Genomic DNA, 16,821 nt, shown 5'->3' on the forward strand with positions numbered 1-16,821 from the left:
GTTACTGATTTCAGTGAAATCCCACAAGCTGGGCAGAAACCCACTGCTGTTTGCCATTGTCATCTGCTCAAAGAGGCAAGCTCAGCTTGCAACCAGACAGAAGTTAGTACTTGACACATAGCAGCACTGGTCTAAAGCACACCTACAAGTACACTTGCACATGGCATCAATTATAGCTTACATGAATAAGAAAACCTTCTGTCAAATGGCTGGACAGGAGTTTCTCCAGTTCAGCAATGCAGAAAGAGTATTATGTGCCTGGGGATAAAGCTAAAACTTTGGCAGTTTAGAGAAGATTGCTGAAATTGCATTTACTTGCCTTCATATTACCTAAGCAGAAAGAGCATGCAATGTTCCATGTAAGCCATAAGGATCGTTGCTTTCTGAGACATACTTCTATATTAAGACCAGCGACAAGCAACCGTGGGTAGGCATTTTACTCTACACAATGACAGTGCTCCATTCCTTGCAAAGGCATTTCTGCTAATTGCCTTATTTTATGGGTTCTACAGCTCATAGTAAGGTGAAGCTGCCAGTAATTTCCCTTCTAGATGATGCTTTTGTCAGCTACATGGCAATGTAATTACCCACAGAACAGTGATACTCTGGTAGACAAAGACTCTTAAGGAGAAGAATAATGTTATGACTGGAAGGTCAGCTTCAAAGAAGATGCATTTAATTTGCTTATCTCTATGTCCCATATGAGCTCAGGAAAGTCCAGAGCAGGACATTAAAGAGAGAAATCTGACTCTGCTTCATCCCTAGCTCTATAACAAACCTTAATCTTACCATTATGTTCCTCACTTGGGCTGATCTCGGAAGAAATTGCCAGTATGGTGTTTGGTATTTTTCACTGCAGTTTCTGGTCAAAAAGCATCTTGGCTAACACCACATTGAAACACTGCTTGTAGAGGGGCTGGGAACAATTACTGTTTTCCATCTAGTTAGGCAGCAAATGTTGGTCAAGATCTTTAATGTCTCTTTTCACCGAAGATTAACTGCAGCTTTGTATTAATAGCAATTTCCACCGAATGACAATGAGCTTGCAAATGATCTGGTTACAAATGGGAAACCTGCTTGATGCTGTTCAAGGACAAATTGGAATGTAAAACACATTTCCACCCCTTGTAACAATCTATCTCCACACTCTTTTCTCAGCTAAGCAGTCACTGAGGATCCCATTTACTGAGAACACTCTTGCCTTATCTCAGAGGAGGAGGAAGCCCTCCTAAAGGATAAACACGCTAAATATTTGCTTTAAAGTCTGTTTAACTCTTTATTACCAAAGAACAACACTAATCCAATGCAGGGATGCTGCATGACCCTCAGTAGCTACTTTACAAATGCAGGGATGCATGAATTGAATACTTTTTGCCATGCTTACTAAACATAGGAGTCACATTGATGGAGCACACCTATACTTCATGTACCATATGTATTTCTACCTCTTTCCATCTGTTTATCCCCACTTGATGTATTTCAATAGACAAACCATCCGCTTTCTGGAAACTGTGCAGACTCCCAGTGACATTATCTGTACCTGACTGGTCTACAACTAACAGTTCACTACATACAGGACAGTTTGGTTACTGCAGTACTTCACTTCCTATTTCCAGAAGGCTTTTGTTTAGCTCTTCTTGCAGGGTTCCTACCTAAAGCACAACAATCTGTGCTTATGGAGTCATTAACTCAAGGAAGAAATCATAGGACAAAGTGGGTTCAATTTCAAGCAAATATGTACATTATTATTACCTTGCAACGGCTTTTTGTAGATGTGCTTTAAGAACTGCATTGCTTTGTTTGCCTTAAACCCTAGCACAGCAGGTCAGAGAGGACTGGAATCAGTCTCACTCATACTGATTCTCAACAGTCCTACAAGATTTAAGTGTCCATCAAGTGCAACAAGAACCAGAGTTTCCTAAAGCCAGGTGTGGATTTACTGGAGAGAAGGAGGAGAAAGAGGTTATGTGTTATTAAACCTATGGGATGGCTCCAGGTACCGGTCACTGACTCACTGACAAGGTTACACAACTGCCCCTTTTCCTCACAATCACAACCAAAGGAGTCTTTTGAAAACCTCTTTCCATAGAGAAACTCTTTGTCCCCATACATTAATAGCACACAACAATCACACTGTGTTGTACTGTAGGGGTCTATCAACCAGAAAGCAGAACTGGGAAGGCTCAACTATGACTGCACAAACCCATTAGAGAGGTGGACACAAAGCCTCCTCCTCAAGCTGCCCCAGGGGCATCTCCTCCTCACTGCCAGCTCTTTACCCTTCTCTATAGGGAACAACTCCCACGCTGATGCAGTGGCAACACAAACCTTTTGCCATGGGGTCATGCAGGCTGGGAGACCCTGGAGAGGCCGAGGGGAGGCAAGGCTGAATAATGCTATTTTGCCTTTATCCTCCAAAAGAAGTCTCAGTAAATAAAAATGCCTTTGTTAAGAGCCCTCCAAACTACTATAGCCTTGGAAACAGAGCTTCAGCTACTGCCATGCTTCCCAGGTGTCCTTTTGCTTTGTCTAGCTGCCAAGCAGGGGTGATCAACATCTTTATCAGGCCCTAGTCTACCTGGATCATGCCTAATAAAGGTAGGTATGGATCAAAGCAGGATGCCTGCTTAATGGAACGAGGCAGCAAGCTTAGAAAGAGTCAAGAATCTTCTTTATGAGGGAGCTGCTCAGACTGGAGGCAGAAAACACTGTGTCACAGTTCCTGTGAAATTCTGCTATATTTAATAAGCATCCACATAAATTACAGTTACATAAACACTTCCTCTAACTACAGTTTGTTCCGTTACTTATTAGTCGCAGTTACTGAGAGTCTAAGAGAAGAGGTTCAGATGTAGTGACTAAGGAAAACAGGAGAGCACAGCTCCAATTGAGGTCTCTCTCTTCCTCATTCATTCCTGCATTTGGAAAGCTGGACCAATTTGATCCTAGCTTTATGGAGGATGTTGCATTGCAGCCCTGGGGATGGAAATGGCTGAATGTTCTAGTAACCGCAGTAACACAGTGAAATAAAGGAATACAGGCTGCTTCTAACCCATGGGGCCAGAAAGAATGGCCACATGGCACTTTGCTGGTGGCTGAACCAGAACAGTGGCAGGAGCCAGTCAATACTAAAGGGATATCACAGTTTCACTGCATACACACTGTTCATGATCAGACAGGAAGTGAACTGTGTTAGAGGTTTATTACTGGTATTACTTCTTTACAAACTGGTTTGTTTTCTACATGTTCCTCTAACTGGAACCTAGTTACTTCCCTGAGAAGGCAGCTATTGAGTTCTTTGCCTCCAGACCTGCAAAGGTCTGGATAATGGGCATGCACACCAGAAACTCTATTGACCACAGACCATCTATAGATGAGCCTATCTCAGATACATAAGCTAGTGATAGCATGATCCAGAAGAACCTGTGTTTGACTGTTATTGGACATCCCAGACCACAGTCTGTGGCCCTCTAGCATGTCTTTCCAGGTGAAGATACTGCATCAGGTGGCACTAAAGAAGGTGGCTGGTGAAAATTCTGCATCCAAGTTACGGTTAAGCATGGAAGGAAACTGCTAAGTATGCTTCTGAAACATCAATGTTGTTATAAATAAGCATCTATTTCCTTAAAACACAGCTTTAAAGGTTTAACTTTAAAGTCAGCTATTTTTAAAAGCAAAGGGGCTTATTTTTTGCTACACTACTTATATCTGACTTGGATGGGAATACGTTAATTGCATGTAATATGCTTGGAATGTGTGGAAAAGAACATTTTTTCCATGTGAGTCAGCACAGGAAATGAACTGCAAATGAGTAAAGAGAAGTCTACAGATGGAGTTTTCTTAAATACACTATGTTTTTCAAGAGTAGAGCATTGACATCATGTTTTCCTCAAGAGTATCACAGAGACGAATGATGACACACCAGGGACTGAAGAAGAGCAAGAACTTGCTTATGATCAGCATAGTTTAAGGCTCTAACCTGATACAACATGAACACTTTCTATCTTAGCTGGTGCCAGGCAGCTTTGCCTACCCTTAAGGGCATTGCCAAAGCTTGCCACATTCCTGCTAAACACAGAAAAACAGACAACACAAAGCAAACCCAAAGGGTTTAGATTTTCTTTTCCATGATGTAAAATAAGCAACCCAATGTCTTCTAAATAATGATCTAGTGATACAAGATACTTTGGTTTTCAACCTTTTCCCTTGTGGGGGTTATTAAAAGAGTGATAAATACTAGTAGCGAGAACAGCAAATAAATGGGTGTCTATGAGTCTTACTGTGGGGAATGCTCATGGGTCGATACAGTTAGGAAAAGATGTAGCCCACCATGGAGCTGAAACCTCAGTCCTAAACCAAGCAATGCTTGGAGCTCACAGCAGCAGAACAGTGAGTGGCAGGAAGGAGGACAGAGCCTGCTCCTACATACTGTTGATTTGATCTGAGATTAAGTGTATTATTACTGCTGACTTCAGTATTAGACCTGGCAATCGTATTGGAGTATTTGATGCTGCAAGAAGGCTCCATTAATGCAAAATGGATCTGCCATGCACTCCTCAGAGCTTACCCTGGATCTGAAGTTCTCTCCCTTGTGTCACTTGGCAGAAAACTACTGCTTCTGTGTCCAATTCTCCTTCTATTTACTGAGGTGGAACCTTCCCCAGGCTAGTACAGTCAATAGGAACACCTCAACTCCTGTCTTTAAGGTGAGGTATGAAGCACACTTGTAACACTGCCTTTTCCTTTTTGAACTCAAACCAATAGAGTTTGAGTATGCTCCACTACACTCTGGGATGCATGAAAAGCATTTGGATGAGTAAATCTGCATTACACTGATCCTAGTAAACATCTTCCTCTGAACGCTGAAATCGATTACATGTACTTGGCCATTATCTGATGACTCTACTTCAGTCAAATGAACACATGCTGCATCCCAAAGGCAACATTTGCCTCTTAGTGCCTAACAATCAAGGAGAGATGATGCACATATTTTTTGTAGGAAGATAATGTGTCACATCCCTTTGCTTTAATCTTGCCTTGGAAAGAGCAGCCCAAGGAGCCTGCTGCCTCTGCTCCCAGTGTTCTGCTCCCTCTGAAGCTATAGACAGTGAGGCTTAAGTGTGCACTGCACATTCATTCTATGCACTGTTCATCATGCTGCCCTGTACCAAACACAGCTGCTCAGTTCATAGATCAGAAAGCCATTTAAGGTGAACCTGGAAACATCCTTGGTGACAAAACTGAAACCATCTAAAGTCAAGCTGGGATTTTCCTGGACACTTTCCCCCAGTCTTCAAAACATGTATCTGTCTTCGCCTTTATTCTCATCAATAAGGAATTTAAAGCCCTAGACTCATTACTCTCCAATGTCACAGCCATGAAAATGCAAATAGAGACAACAAAGAGGCTCCATGTTGCAAGTGCACATTCAGAGTCCCTGCACAGAAGTGGGTTTGTTTCAGTCTGTCTTTGGGAGCAGGCTGGACATGAGTCCCTGGGTTATCTGTCACAAAAGCTGTATGGATTAACTGAGCTGCAGACAGTAACATCCAGACCTGCCACGCTCCTTAAAGTACAACACAGCAAAACCAGGCATGACTGCAATAAGGATCAGAAGTACAGGAAGAAAGAAGATGTCTGTTTAGAACCAGGGCATCTACACTCTAAAGCATTATAAAGTAAAACTCCCATCATCTTTTCTGCTGTACCTCCAGGCAAAGATGAGCTGGAGGAGGTGAAAGCAATTCACCTGCCTCAGCCTGCCACCAGGCAAACCAGGCTGCATTAGCTTCTTCAGGACTATAAAAGGCTCCTTTCTCTAATGAAGTAGCTGCGTTACAGAACAGAAAAGGGAAGTCCTCAGAGGACAGACAGGAACAGAGCAAGTTCAGAAAGCAGGTGGGATTAAAACTGGTATTCTGAAGCTCAAAGCTATGCTTCAGGACCTTCCTATCCCAGTCTGCCCAGCAAAGGAGAAGGGCATGGGTGTTTACGAGCTGGCAGCTCTCCCTGCAAAGCTTGCTGCCAGTATTCATCCATCTTGAGCAGCAGTGTTTTGGAACAGTATTGCTGAGTCGTGCAGACCTGGGATGATACTGATCTCCATACAACGCCATGGAAAGCTGCCAGGAATGCAAAGGACTTGTATTTGCAGCGTGTATTTGTGAGACTAAGCCTTGATGAAATGTCCATCTGTGCTAAAGAAGAAGACAAGTTCTGGGCCTGCTTCCACAAATGGGTTCTTTCAGCTAACTGCCTGTGTTCTATCTTCAAGACTTCCTTTCAGTACCCTATGAACTTCCCCAATACTGATGCTTTACTCCTTCTCCCTCTGACTTGTTCTATTGCTTAAAGTAGAAAAAAGCTTAAAAGACTGGAAAATAGCACCAAAAATCTGGGGTCAAAGCTTCTCTGTTCCCCTGGATTCAGCAGAGCTGTGGTGCAGAGAGGACAAAATCAAGCCTTGTGTTTAATTCTTCACTTCATAGAGGCAGGATTGTCTTGCACAATTGTTCTGCAGACATCTGCCTTTTCCCATGCACACAAGTGGGGTACATTGAGCACCCTGATGTGGAAAAGGAGGTACCATTCTCTGAAAAAGGATGAGCAACCCTACCAGCATCTTCCAAGAGACCCTACCCATATTGTTATCTGAAGGGCAGTGATTTCCATGCCAAAGGACATGAGTTTCTTATGGTAAGGTAGATAAACTACAGCCAATAGTTTGTGCTCAAAGACCTGTGCTGCTTCTGCTTAAAGCTAGTGTTTTACTCCTTATCCAGGTTCAAGCCATTCCCCTTGGCCTCTCCCTACAGGCCCTTGTTCCAAGCCCCTCTCCAGGTTTCTTGTCAGCCCTTTAGGCGCTGCAATACTGCTTAAGGTCTACCCTGAGACCTGTAGTCACCATAGGTGAACGCAAACTGGGGTCACTGGCAGGGTGTGAGGGCAGACACAGGTTGCAAGGGAATCACAATTACTGTTGGGCAAAAGAGTTAAGACAGCATACCCAAATTTGCAAGGTGTATTTCTGCTGTTTCTATACCCATATTTGTGCTTGGTGCTCAGTATGACCTGAATGAGAGAGGAACGTGACTCCAGCTGAAACCCTCACCTCTAATTTGTGATTATATTATGTGTCTACAAGGCAATACAGACCTTGTACTACCCAGTGCAGCGGTGACACAAGTCTGTCTCCTTTCTGCATGGCTATTTCCAAGCAGACCCCTGTGCTCCCATAACCCATGGCAAAGTCCCTCTATGATCCCTAGCACAGATATAACACCACTCACTCCTTACCGACAATCATATGGTTGCAGACATCACAGAAGGTGGGCTTCTTGAAGATATGCTCCTGCAGGACATGAGCCTTGCTGTTCTCTTGCTGCTGGGCTCTGCTTGGGGAGCACGCCTGGCTCTCGGAGCTGGGGAGCTGCCCGGTGCTCGTGCTCACCTCGGCCATCAAGTCTACCTGCAGCTTCACATCACTGTTGGTCCTCTGGAAGAAGTTGTCTGCGCTTTTACTCCGCAAGCTTTTGGTCTTGAAGGAAAGGGAGCGCTTCAGTTTCTGCAGCTGCAAGAGAGAAACCAGGCTCAATCACAGCCCTTCCCTCTCCCAATGCAAGGCAAGGCTCAACTGAACCTGGGAGCCATGGGTTCAGTTCAACACTGAAGCACCTGAACACTGCAACTGACTTCAGAACTTAACCGGCTATTTCAGAGCAAAGAAAACACATCCCAAAGGGAAAATAAACTACTCTACACAGGCTTGCTGGTGGACAATATAGCCCTGATGAATGCTTCTGTTGGGCTTTTCTTTCAGGTGTGAGAGCAAAGAGGTACTGCAGAGTTGTATGCATTAGAGAATCCTTATAACACCTGATGAGTGTTATTCATCCTTGCATGGTCCTTAAGCAGCCTGCAAAGCCATTTCAGGAACCCCTGTTAAAACCCCCCAGTACAAGAGGAATGAATTCAGTAAAGATGTTTGATACACTTGGAGTTCTTGAATTTGGCAGAAACAGATTTTGTGCAGTTTTAACAGAAATTCTTGTTTTCTTTTAGTTCTTTTTAAATGAAAGAAGGCTGAGGAGCAGTAACAGTATCATTAACAAGCTAACTGATGCTTAATGCATTAATGAATACCAGTTAACACACATTCACATATATTCTTGTGTATATATATATGAACATATATACATATATATCCATGCATCGTGCCTTGATTGTCAAACTATTGAGGACTGCAATAAGGCATTATTAGCTTTGTTAACTCAGGCTCTTTACCTGTCACCCATAGAGATCCTCTCATCCTTCCCCCCAAAACCAAGTTTATATAAGGCTGATAAGGGTGCAAGGTGAGACACAGAAGCTATCAGGATATTACCTGCATGTGTTTGTGGGTCTGTCAATGGCCACAAGTAGAGACCAGGTAAAAGAAAAGCCAGCTCTGCATCCTCTTCGTGCTTGCTGTCTCTGGAGCCTAATGCTGCTGTATCACCTTTCACTCAGCATTATTCCCACCACTGCACAATCCTTTCAATCACTGCTGCAATTCCCTGGGCAAGCGTGATGCAACCACCAACATTTTCCATGCCACCAGCTGTTTGTGGTATCCAGCAGGAATGGTTTATGTTAGAGACTGTTTATGTTAGGAGCAATGATGATTGGGAATCGTAACTCACACTAAGAGAAAGGGAAGGAGTTCACAGCTTCCCTAAAGAAAGCATGGCACTGGTCTGTAACACTGAGGTGCCTCAGAACGCTTGAGAGAGCAGAACTCCATAGGTTCTATTCCTGATCCATCCATTTTCCCTATGGTGCAGCCAAAAGCACCATGTCAGAGGGCAGCCTGAAGGAATCTCACCTTCAGACACAAGCAGCTTGTTCTTGGAGAAAGGAGACACTCCAGCTCAATTCCCCATGGTTCATAATCAGCTCTTCAAGTCCAATACACAGGCAAAGAGCTCCCATTGCCTCCAGTTAACAGTGGTTGGGTTTGCTATGGGGAAGCAAACTCACTTAAATACCACCAGCTCCTCATCTGGGAGTTTGCTCTGCCCTATCCCTGCTCTTTCATTGGAAGATTTAAAATGGAATAAGAGGCATGTAATCAGTGCCTGAGTTTGGTCTGCTGTGAAGTGATTTAATGCACTTGTGATTCCACTGCCTCCTAACAGAGCATCACCTGAGGCAGGAATCAGCTCTTTCAATAGAGAGTATGCAAAGTCTACTGGTTATCTTTTCTTCCTGCAGAGTGCATGAATCCAAAGTTGAACCTTAGGGAAAACGCTGCCAACCTTTGGATAAACCAGGGTTGTTCTGCACTCAGTGCTTCCCTCAACACTTTGGTGACGAATCCTGTACTGGGACTGCAGAAAACACCCCTAAAGCAAGCCCCAAAAGGCTGTAAGAAACCTCTTTGAGATAAATCTCTGAAGCTTCCCAGATTTCCTCCTCTGCAGGAAGGCCCCAAATTAGCTTTCATTTAAATACAACTCAGATTCTCATAAGCACAAGGGTTTTCCTGGACTTGTGACACCAGTCACACAGCCTCCCAGTGACTGCACACACTCACCCCGCAGGCAAGGTAGAGATCAGTGCAATAGCCCTACCTCAGAGCTTGGCTGACCTCTTCTTCTCCGTATCTTCCCCCATCTCCATCTTCATCCCAGACATTGAAAACTCAGTCTTCAAGGGATGAGGAAGCTCTGACAAATCACAGCTCATCTGCACCTCCTCTGGTCCTGATTCCCCTCTACTCACTCTTTAACTGCTAAAAGCAGGGAACAGCAGGCAGAAAAAGGACAGCTATTGAAATCCCTTCCTAGTGTTAACTGGGTGCCACTGAGTGGGAATTGCACCTGCCTTCACTAACAATGTATTGACATAAACCTTGGAAGCACACAGTGCTTCTACAATATTAAGAGCTCCCCATGGAAGTTGGGAAGATATCAGTGACTTGAGCTCTTTTATATTCCCTAGCCCTGCAATTCCAAAGGGTAATGATCCACCCTGTGATTTATCCAAGCTCCTAACTGTTCCCTGCTATCTAGAAACTCTTTTTCCCTTGTCTCTCCACTTTATCTACACCAGTAGAAGCAGATATAGGGGCTGCTGAGGACCCAGCACACAGACCCTACATGTTTCAGGGCACAGGGTACTCTGGACCAGCCCAGCAGTCCTGCTGTGCATCAGGTACAAACCTGGGGCAGAAGCAAACCCCCTCTACACACCAAAACAAGGACTAAAGTGGGGTGAGCAGCACCAACTGAGAGATGTGCTTTAAAACCAGGCTTCCAAAGCAAACTAAATGCAAAGATAAGTGCCCCTAGGCCATCCCCACTGCTCCAGCACAACTTCTTCATCACACCTCCTCACCATTCACAAGGGCTCAAGGAAAGCCTCACTCCACATCCCACACACAAATGCTTCCTGAAGCTCCCTCCATAATGCTCTCAGGGTGGTCACTGGGAGGACAAACTGCATCTCATGTTAGGTTATATTAAGTATGTTATATTATGCTTGTTATGTTGGCTGGGGCCAAAAGCTTGGGCGTTCAGAGCAACCCTCACAGAGCCTGCCCACTTCAGCTTATTTATATATGTGCTTGGTCCTGTTCCCTTCTCAACCACTGCTGCTCATCACTGCTAGAGGCAGAGCCTCCTGTGCAGCATGGGGCCAATGGGGAGATTATCTTTATGTATTTGCACTCTTAACTCTCTTCCAGGAGAAATGAACAAATTAATCATAGAATCATAAACTAGATTGGAAAAGAGCTTTAAGTGAACCAGGCTTATCAACTGCACTTTACTGACAGACCATATAAGCAAGCCCTCATTCTCAGACACCAGCCACCTGCTGCATTGCTATTGTGCTAGCAACAAAAACAGATACTGCTTGCTCTTCTTTATCCCTTTCTTCACGCTAGTGTTAACAATACGGTTAGATGGATTACAACTAATATAGGGTATTAAGGGAGTTGGAATGAGCCATCAGGCCAGTTTGATCCCTGCAATCTTTATAAAGCATAGCTATTTTGTTTAGCTCTGCAGACTACAACTGCTCTGCCAGCAGATTTCATTCTGCTGTGAGACAAACATCCACCTTCTTTAAGGAACAGCTTCTCCTTCCTTACAGCTTCTTGCTGCAAGTTTCCAAACTGACTTTTCCATTGTTATAAAAGAAGGACTTGGAACACAGATGGCCTAGAGGATGTTGTGTAGATTCACTAGAGAGCACATCAGGTACATGGGATGCTACCCAAGGGGACTCAGACCAAAAGCCTTTCAAATAAGGGAAAGAACAAGTGTCTTGATGAATGGCATCTCTTCTACTGAGCACAGTCCATTTTCTGGGGCAAAGAGCATTCAAGTTGCATTAGTAACCCTCAGAACATACTCCAGATGTTAACTAGATTTGTTGAAGGGATGGATGTTACCAGGGTGTAAGCTAGCCTGGCAGCATTGCTGGGTTTCACCTAACTATGCTTCAGAGGAAACAAGGAACCAGCTCAAAGGGAAGAGCTTATTTGTGTGAGCATGAAGGCTGATGATTTTCTCCTTAGAACTGAGGGATACAAACACAAGTGATTTTGGGGCACAGACAAGGGTGGGTTTTACTCCTGGATTTGATTTGAAAACGCACTGCCTTGGTGTTTGAATGAGCAAAAACAAGATTATGACATGCCCAAAGCCAGTACACCATTTCATAAATCAGATGTACATTTCCCTGCTGATGAGAGAAGTACCATGTCTTAAAGCATTAACAAGAGAAAAGGAGATTGCAAACACTTATTTATGGCAAAGCACCCATGATAGAATTTGTTAGCAAGGCTGATCCCTTTTCTGCCTTCTTTCAAATAATAAATACTACAAATAATCTACTGGTACAAACTGAATTAGCTGAACTGACTTCAATTGTAGCTGATTTATACAGTCTGAGAATCTGGTCCTATCATCTTGGAAGCTCTATCTTTCTAATCCACTACAGACAAAGGAGTGTTCCTTACTGCAGAATCTGCTACGTATTGTATCTGTGTGCTTTCCCAACCAGACTGCACAGCTGGCATGGGAACAAGGATGTTTGTTATTGTTGTAAAAGTAAAGAAATCAAACTGTCTGCTTGAATACTGTGTTGGAACAGTCAGAGGGGAGACATTTTCCATCATACCTAACAATAACAGTGTTCCTGATTTATTGCCTACTTCCAACTACTCTGGTTGGCTCTTGATCGTCACCCTCAGATTCTCCTCCCTGCCCTATACTGGGTTTGAAACTCCCTGATCCTATTTAGGATAGAAACCATTTTAGGCTCTTGCTGTGATTGTTTCACACGTAGAGTCCTAACTACAACGAAACGCTCTGATTGACATGCCAGAGCCTAACAGCGAAACCCCCGAGAGAGCCTTAGGGTTTGAACACATGAAGTCTGAAGGATGCTCAGTTGTCCTATGGATGTCACAGTGAATCACACGTCCTCAGCCCTCCCCTGATGTACTGCATCGCTGCCAGCTGCGGTTTACATCTCTGAATTGCCAGACATCTACATTACCAAGAGGTACAGCCTGCACACACAGCCAAACAGTGTGTTGGCTCAGTAGATCTGCTCATTCTGTACAGCTCTCCTCTTTGGTTTAAACCAAGCTGAACAATCCATTTAGTTCTCAACACCTGCTCCTGCAAGGGGTTTGAAATTGCCCTACAGTTTTGGGTATGTTTTCTTCCTATATTGCAAGGCACCGGGATTAGCAAACACATGAGACAAATACAAAATAAAGTGTTGGAAGGTTTAAGGCCTGAAAAAGATGAAAAACTCTCACTTGTGCCCCAAATTCCTTTACATATCTTCAAAACTGAACAGGAAAGGTACTGGGAGAAAGAAATGCAGTGTGGGGAGTGACAGGTTTGAAGAAACACAAACAACTTATCAACTATAACATCTAATCTCAGGGAATCCCTTTTCCTCCACTAAGTTCAGATTAGTCTACTCAGTCTTAAGGCATAAAAAGAGTAAATTCTGTGTTAGATATCCTGCAGTTGTTGGCTTACCTTGAGCTTGTGTTACCTTCTCTGCCAACTCTATATTCATAGGAACTTCAAAGGACTCACGGTCATTTAAACACTTTAAAACAGCTTGTAAAAAGCAGAAAGCATATGCAAAACAAATATAGTGATACTTGCACACATGTCCAATGCAGTAAATTGTAATGATAAGTAAAATCCCACCCCAACACATGTAATAAGCTTATATATTAAGCCAGGACTCTCCAATTCGATATGTAACAGCATTTTTGCTGTGGTGTTCCTGAACAGCCGTATTTTGGTGTATTCTGCTGCTTTCTTTCAAGCTATTTATATTAGAAAGAGTAATGTAGAAAGAAAAAAATTCATTTAACACTTCTCTCTATGACAGATCTAGTCTCTAGTGGTATCCCTCCAACCTTCCTAATGGATTAGATGCAAGTTCAGCTTGTGAGAACACTAACCCAAGGTTCAGATGCAGCCTGCTTCTAACAGAGAGGAAAACCAGACTCCTTCTCAAGTTTGCTGCATTTCAAGCTAACATTTCAAGCTATCTTTCAGAGAAACTGCCTTGTAGCTTTCTGAAGTTTACCATCTGATTCATAGAAATCAGATTAACTCAGACCTACTGAGTGCATTTTGTTGAGCTCAATGATTATCAAGTCTTCCCTCTCTGTGAACATATGCATAAAACAAAGCACTTTAGAAATCAAACTAAGCAACACTTCAGACACCACTAAGCTTGTTGCTTGTTTTATATCAAGGTTGCAAGATGTTTTGTCTCTTTGATGTCTCCTGCTTAACCTAACAAAAGACCTGCACCTCTAAGGAGCAGAGGGAAAAACAACCAATCCTATGTTTATACCCAGGATTACATCCTCCCTGCTGCTAAACAGCTGTTCCAACACAGGGTCACCAGCTGTGAGAGATCCATTATAATCCAGTTCATGAAAGGAGTCTGATGGAACAACCAGCTGCAAACCTCTGGTGGGTCCTGTCCTGTCTCTCTTTCATGGTCCAACAGTTCAATTGCCTGTTTGCTCCTGAAACCAACAGGAAAGCTCAAGAATAAAGCAGGAAACAGTCAGGAAAAGTCCTTCAACTGTTTTAAATACACACACACACACAAAATCCTTATATTTTCAGCTTCAACGTCTTGATTTGTACTTTGGGTTTCACCTCAGGCATCTGGTTGCTAAGCAGCCGGTCATCTCCATACTTTGTCCCCCCATTGGGATGGGTGACACAGGGTTATCTCCTGCTTCTTGACATAGAAGGCATTTGGATTGCTACCTCTGAGGTTTCTTTGGGAATCCCTCATTTTGCTGCCCTTTCTGAATATGTCTTTTCCATTTCAGCTCCTAAATGGAGCCACGATTTCCCTGCACTAACTCCGGATTCACCAATCTTTGCTGTTGTGTAAGTAACACAATGAAATTTGGAGACTAAAAGGCTGGATTTCACAGTAATGTAAACCCAGGCAGCCCTGCTGAGCTGAAGGAAGCTACACTGGGATCTACCCCCTCAGAGTCCTCAATAATAATAATAGAGTTTGCATTTTGTTGCTTTTCCCTGTCATGAATATTCTGCAGTGGATGTGATTGCGAATGTAAGATTAATCACCCTTGATTGTATCTTGTCTCTGTCCATCCATGAAGCATGCAGCATTATGAGATATTGAAGCTCAATACGACCCCCTTGGACCATTAGCATCCTACTAAAAAGTGCTGCTCTACCTATAGCAATAGTTTGCACTGATTTATTTTACCCATTTGTTTTCCCTCTTATATTTATCTTTCTTTTTGATTAGCAGAGCTGTTTTATACTACTTTAAATGGTAGCATGACTCTTGAAGCAAGTATGGAAATACATCTGGCAGGGAGGCCAATATTAACACAGGGCAGATTAACATCAGCACCAGATCCTGCATACTGGATAACCCCATTTGTACCACCCTAAAACAAAAGGAAGACTGAGATCTGCTGGGAGTTGTTATGGTTAATATTCTATCAGAGTTCCCACTCCTGCTTCTGGGGTTCAAACTTATGCTGTTCAAACTGCTTGGCAATGGAAACATGCTCAGCTCTACAACAGAGTTATTGTCACTAGGCCAAACCCTAAGGTCTTTCCTCACTGTTAACTCCTGCTGAATGCAGCAAGCATGTTTATTGAATAAAGGCTTGGGGCTTGGCTGGGTGGTTGGGTTTCTGCTTTGAAATGAAACTTTCTGGTTTTAACACTGTTTTACACTGTGCATTAAAGCCAAAGGCTTTCTGCATGCATGCAGCACCAAAAGACACCTGGCCCCACTCAGCATCCTGGTACCTGGCTGACTTCATTCAACCCTTCTCTGTCAATCTCCACTCCTCCATAACCAAGTATAGATAGATCCAGGGACACACCTATGCTTCTCGCTTCTGTGGTCTTTCCTAGACACTTGCTTTAAGCTAATGCTTTGTGTGAATTAGTTCTGCCCACATGTCTCACTTAGCTGCTGTGCTTTAACCCAGAGATGATGTTACCTCATTCTCCAATGAACAAAAGGGCTGGAAACACAGTGCCAGAATTTGGGTGCTGTATGGTCTATTGGCTTAAAACAAACCCCTAAACCTTGATATTTTGGCTCATTTGATCCCACAGGTTTCTGCCCCCCTACCTGTTCACAAGCAGAGGTACAGATCCAAGCTGTACAGTGTGTTTCCATCTCTCCATTGCAAGCCCATCTCAGTGGGAGATGGTGTAGGAACTTCTGCCTTACAGGATATTTGTTGGTGCATTTCCAATACTCCTTTTTCACAGTTTCCTTCCCCTTCTTGTGCATATCTTTGCAATCTGGCACCAAGTTTGCTGCCTTCCATCTTCTTATTATCCCTCCTGAGGACTGGCACTGCCCCATCCTGTGAACACTGCTGCTTGCCAGCCACTCTGGAGGTCACAATGCAGCCACCCTGGCACTGCCTGTTCTGGCAGCACAAATCCAATGGGATCCATATGGTCCTGGTGCTGCTGCCCCAGTACCATTCTGCTCTGAAGCACTGGACCTGGGGGAAGAGCTGAAAGAAGAGCTGGAGCAAAGCAACTAATTCCTATGGGCTTTTCTATGCTTCACCCAGGAACCCACCAGTTTCCTTCATCTCATATTTCCAGTTCTAATGCCCTACAGCAGCTATCAGATACATTACAGATGCTGTGCCAATCAATTTTTCCTCTCTTGGTAACATCTTGCTATTCATTCTGCATCTGGTTCTCTTCCTATCCACCACAGCAGAGAGCTCTATTCAGATCCAGCCCAGATCTGGCACCTTTTCCACGCAAGCTCTACTCACAGTGTAACTCAGGGCACACATTTATCGCTGTCAACACATCTGCTCCAGCCATTTGCTAATTCCCAAAAAGCACTTCCAGATAATTTGGGGGAAAAATTACCCCTGGAGTACCAGTGTCCAAGGAACCTGATACTAAGTACAGAAAGTTTCTATTGCAGCCTTTTGTCTGCTTGTTAATACACATCAGTCATGCCCAGCAGAAACTGGCTTCAGCATCCTACAGAAAGAATAGGCCCGCTCTCCATATGAAGCATCTGTTTAACTTGGTGCTGATATTGTCATATATATGACATACGGTTACTTGGCACTTCCTGGAGATGTTTCAAAGCCTAAACACAGCTTCAAGAAGTTGACAATGTAAATACATGTATTTGGAGATGGTAATTGGCAAGAACTGTTCCGTATGGGATCTATCACACATGTCTGACTCCTTTGGCCTCAGGCTATTGCATTTCTTTCCCATTGTTTTCCAGAGC

General features: G+C 43.6%; 2 protein-coding genes across 3 annotated transcripts in view; both read right to left on the reverse strand.

Annotated features, from left to right (window-relative positions):
* Positions 1-16,821, reverse strand: part of ANLN (anillin, actin binding protein) — an 819,922-nt gene that overhangs the window by 39,537 nt on the left and 763,564 nt on the right. The gene's annotated exons all lie outside the window — the stretch shown is intronic.
* Positions 1-16,821, reverse strand: part of STAC (SH3 and cysteine rich domain) — a 57,478-nt gene that overhangs the window by 29,998 nt on the left and 10,659 nt on the right. The window contains exon 2 of the mRNA XM_005154167.3: positions 7,297-7,570. Within this exon, the coding sequence (XP_005154224.2) occupies positions 7,297-7,570 (274 nt within the window). The remainder of the gene's footprint in view (positions 1-7,296; positions 7,571-16,821) is intronic.

This window comes from Melopsittacus undulatus, chromosome 1 (genome assembly GCF_012275295.1).
Source record: "Melopsittacus undulatus isolate bMelUnd1 chromosome 1, bMelUnd1.mat.Z, whole genome shotgun sequence".
Classification (NCBI taxonomy): domain Eukaryota; kingdom Metazoa; phylum Chordata; class Aves; order Psittaciformes; family Psittaculidae; genus Melopsittacus; species Melopsittacus undulatus.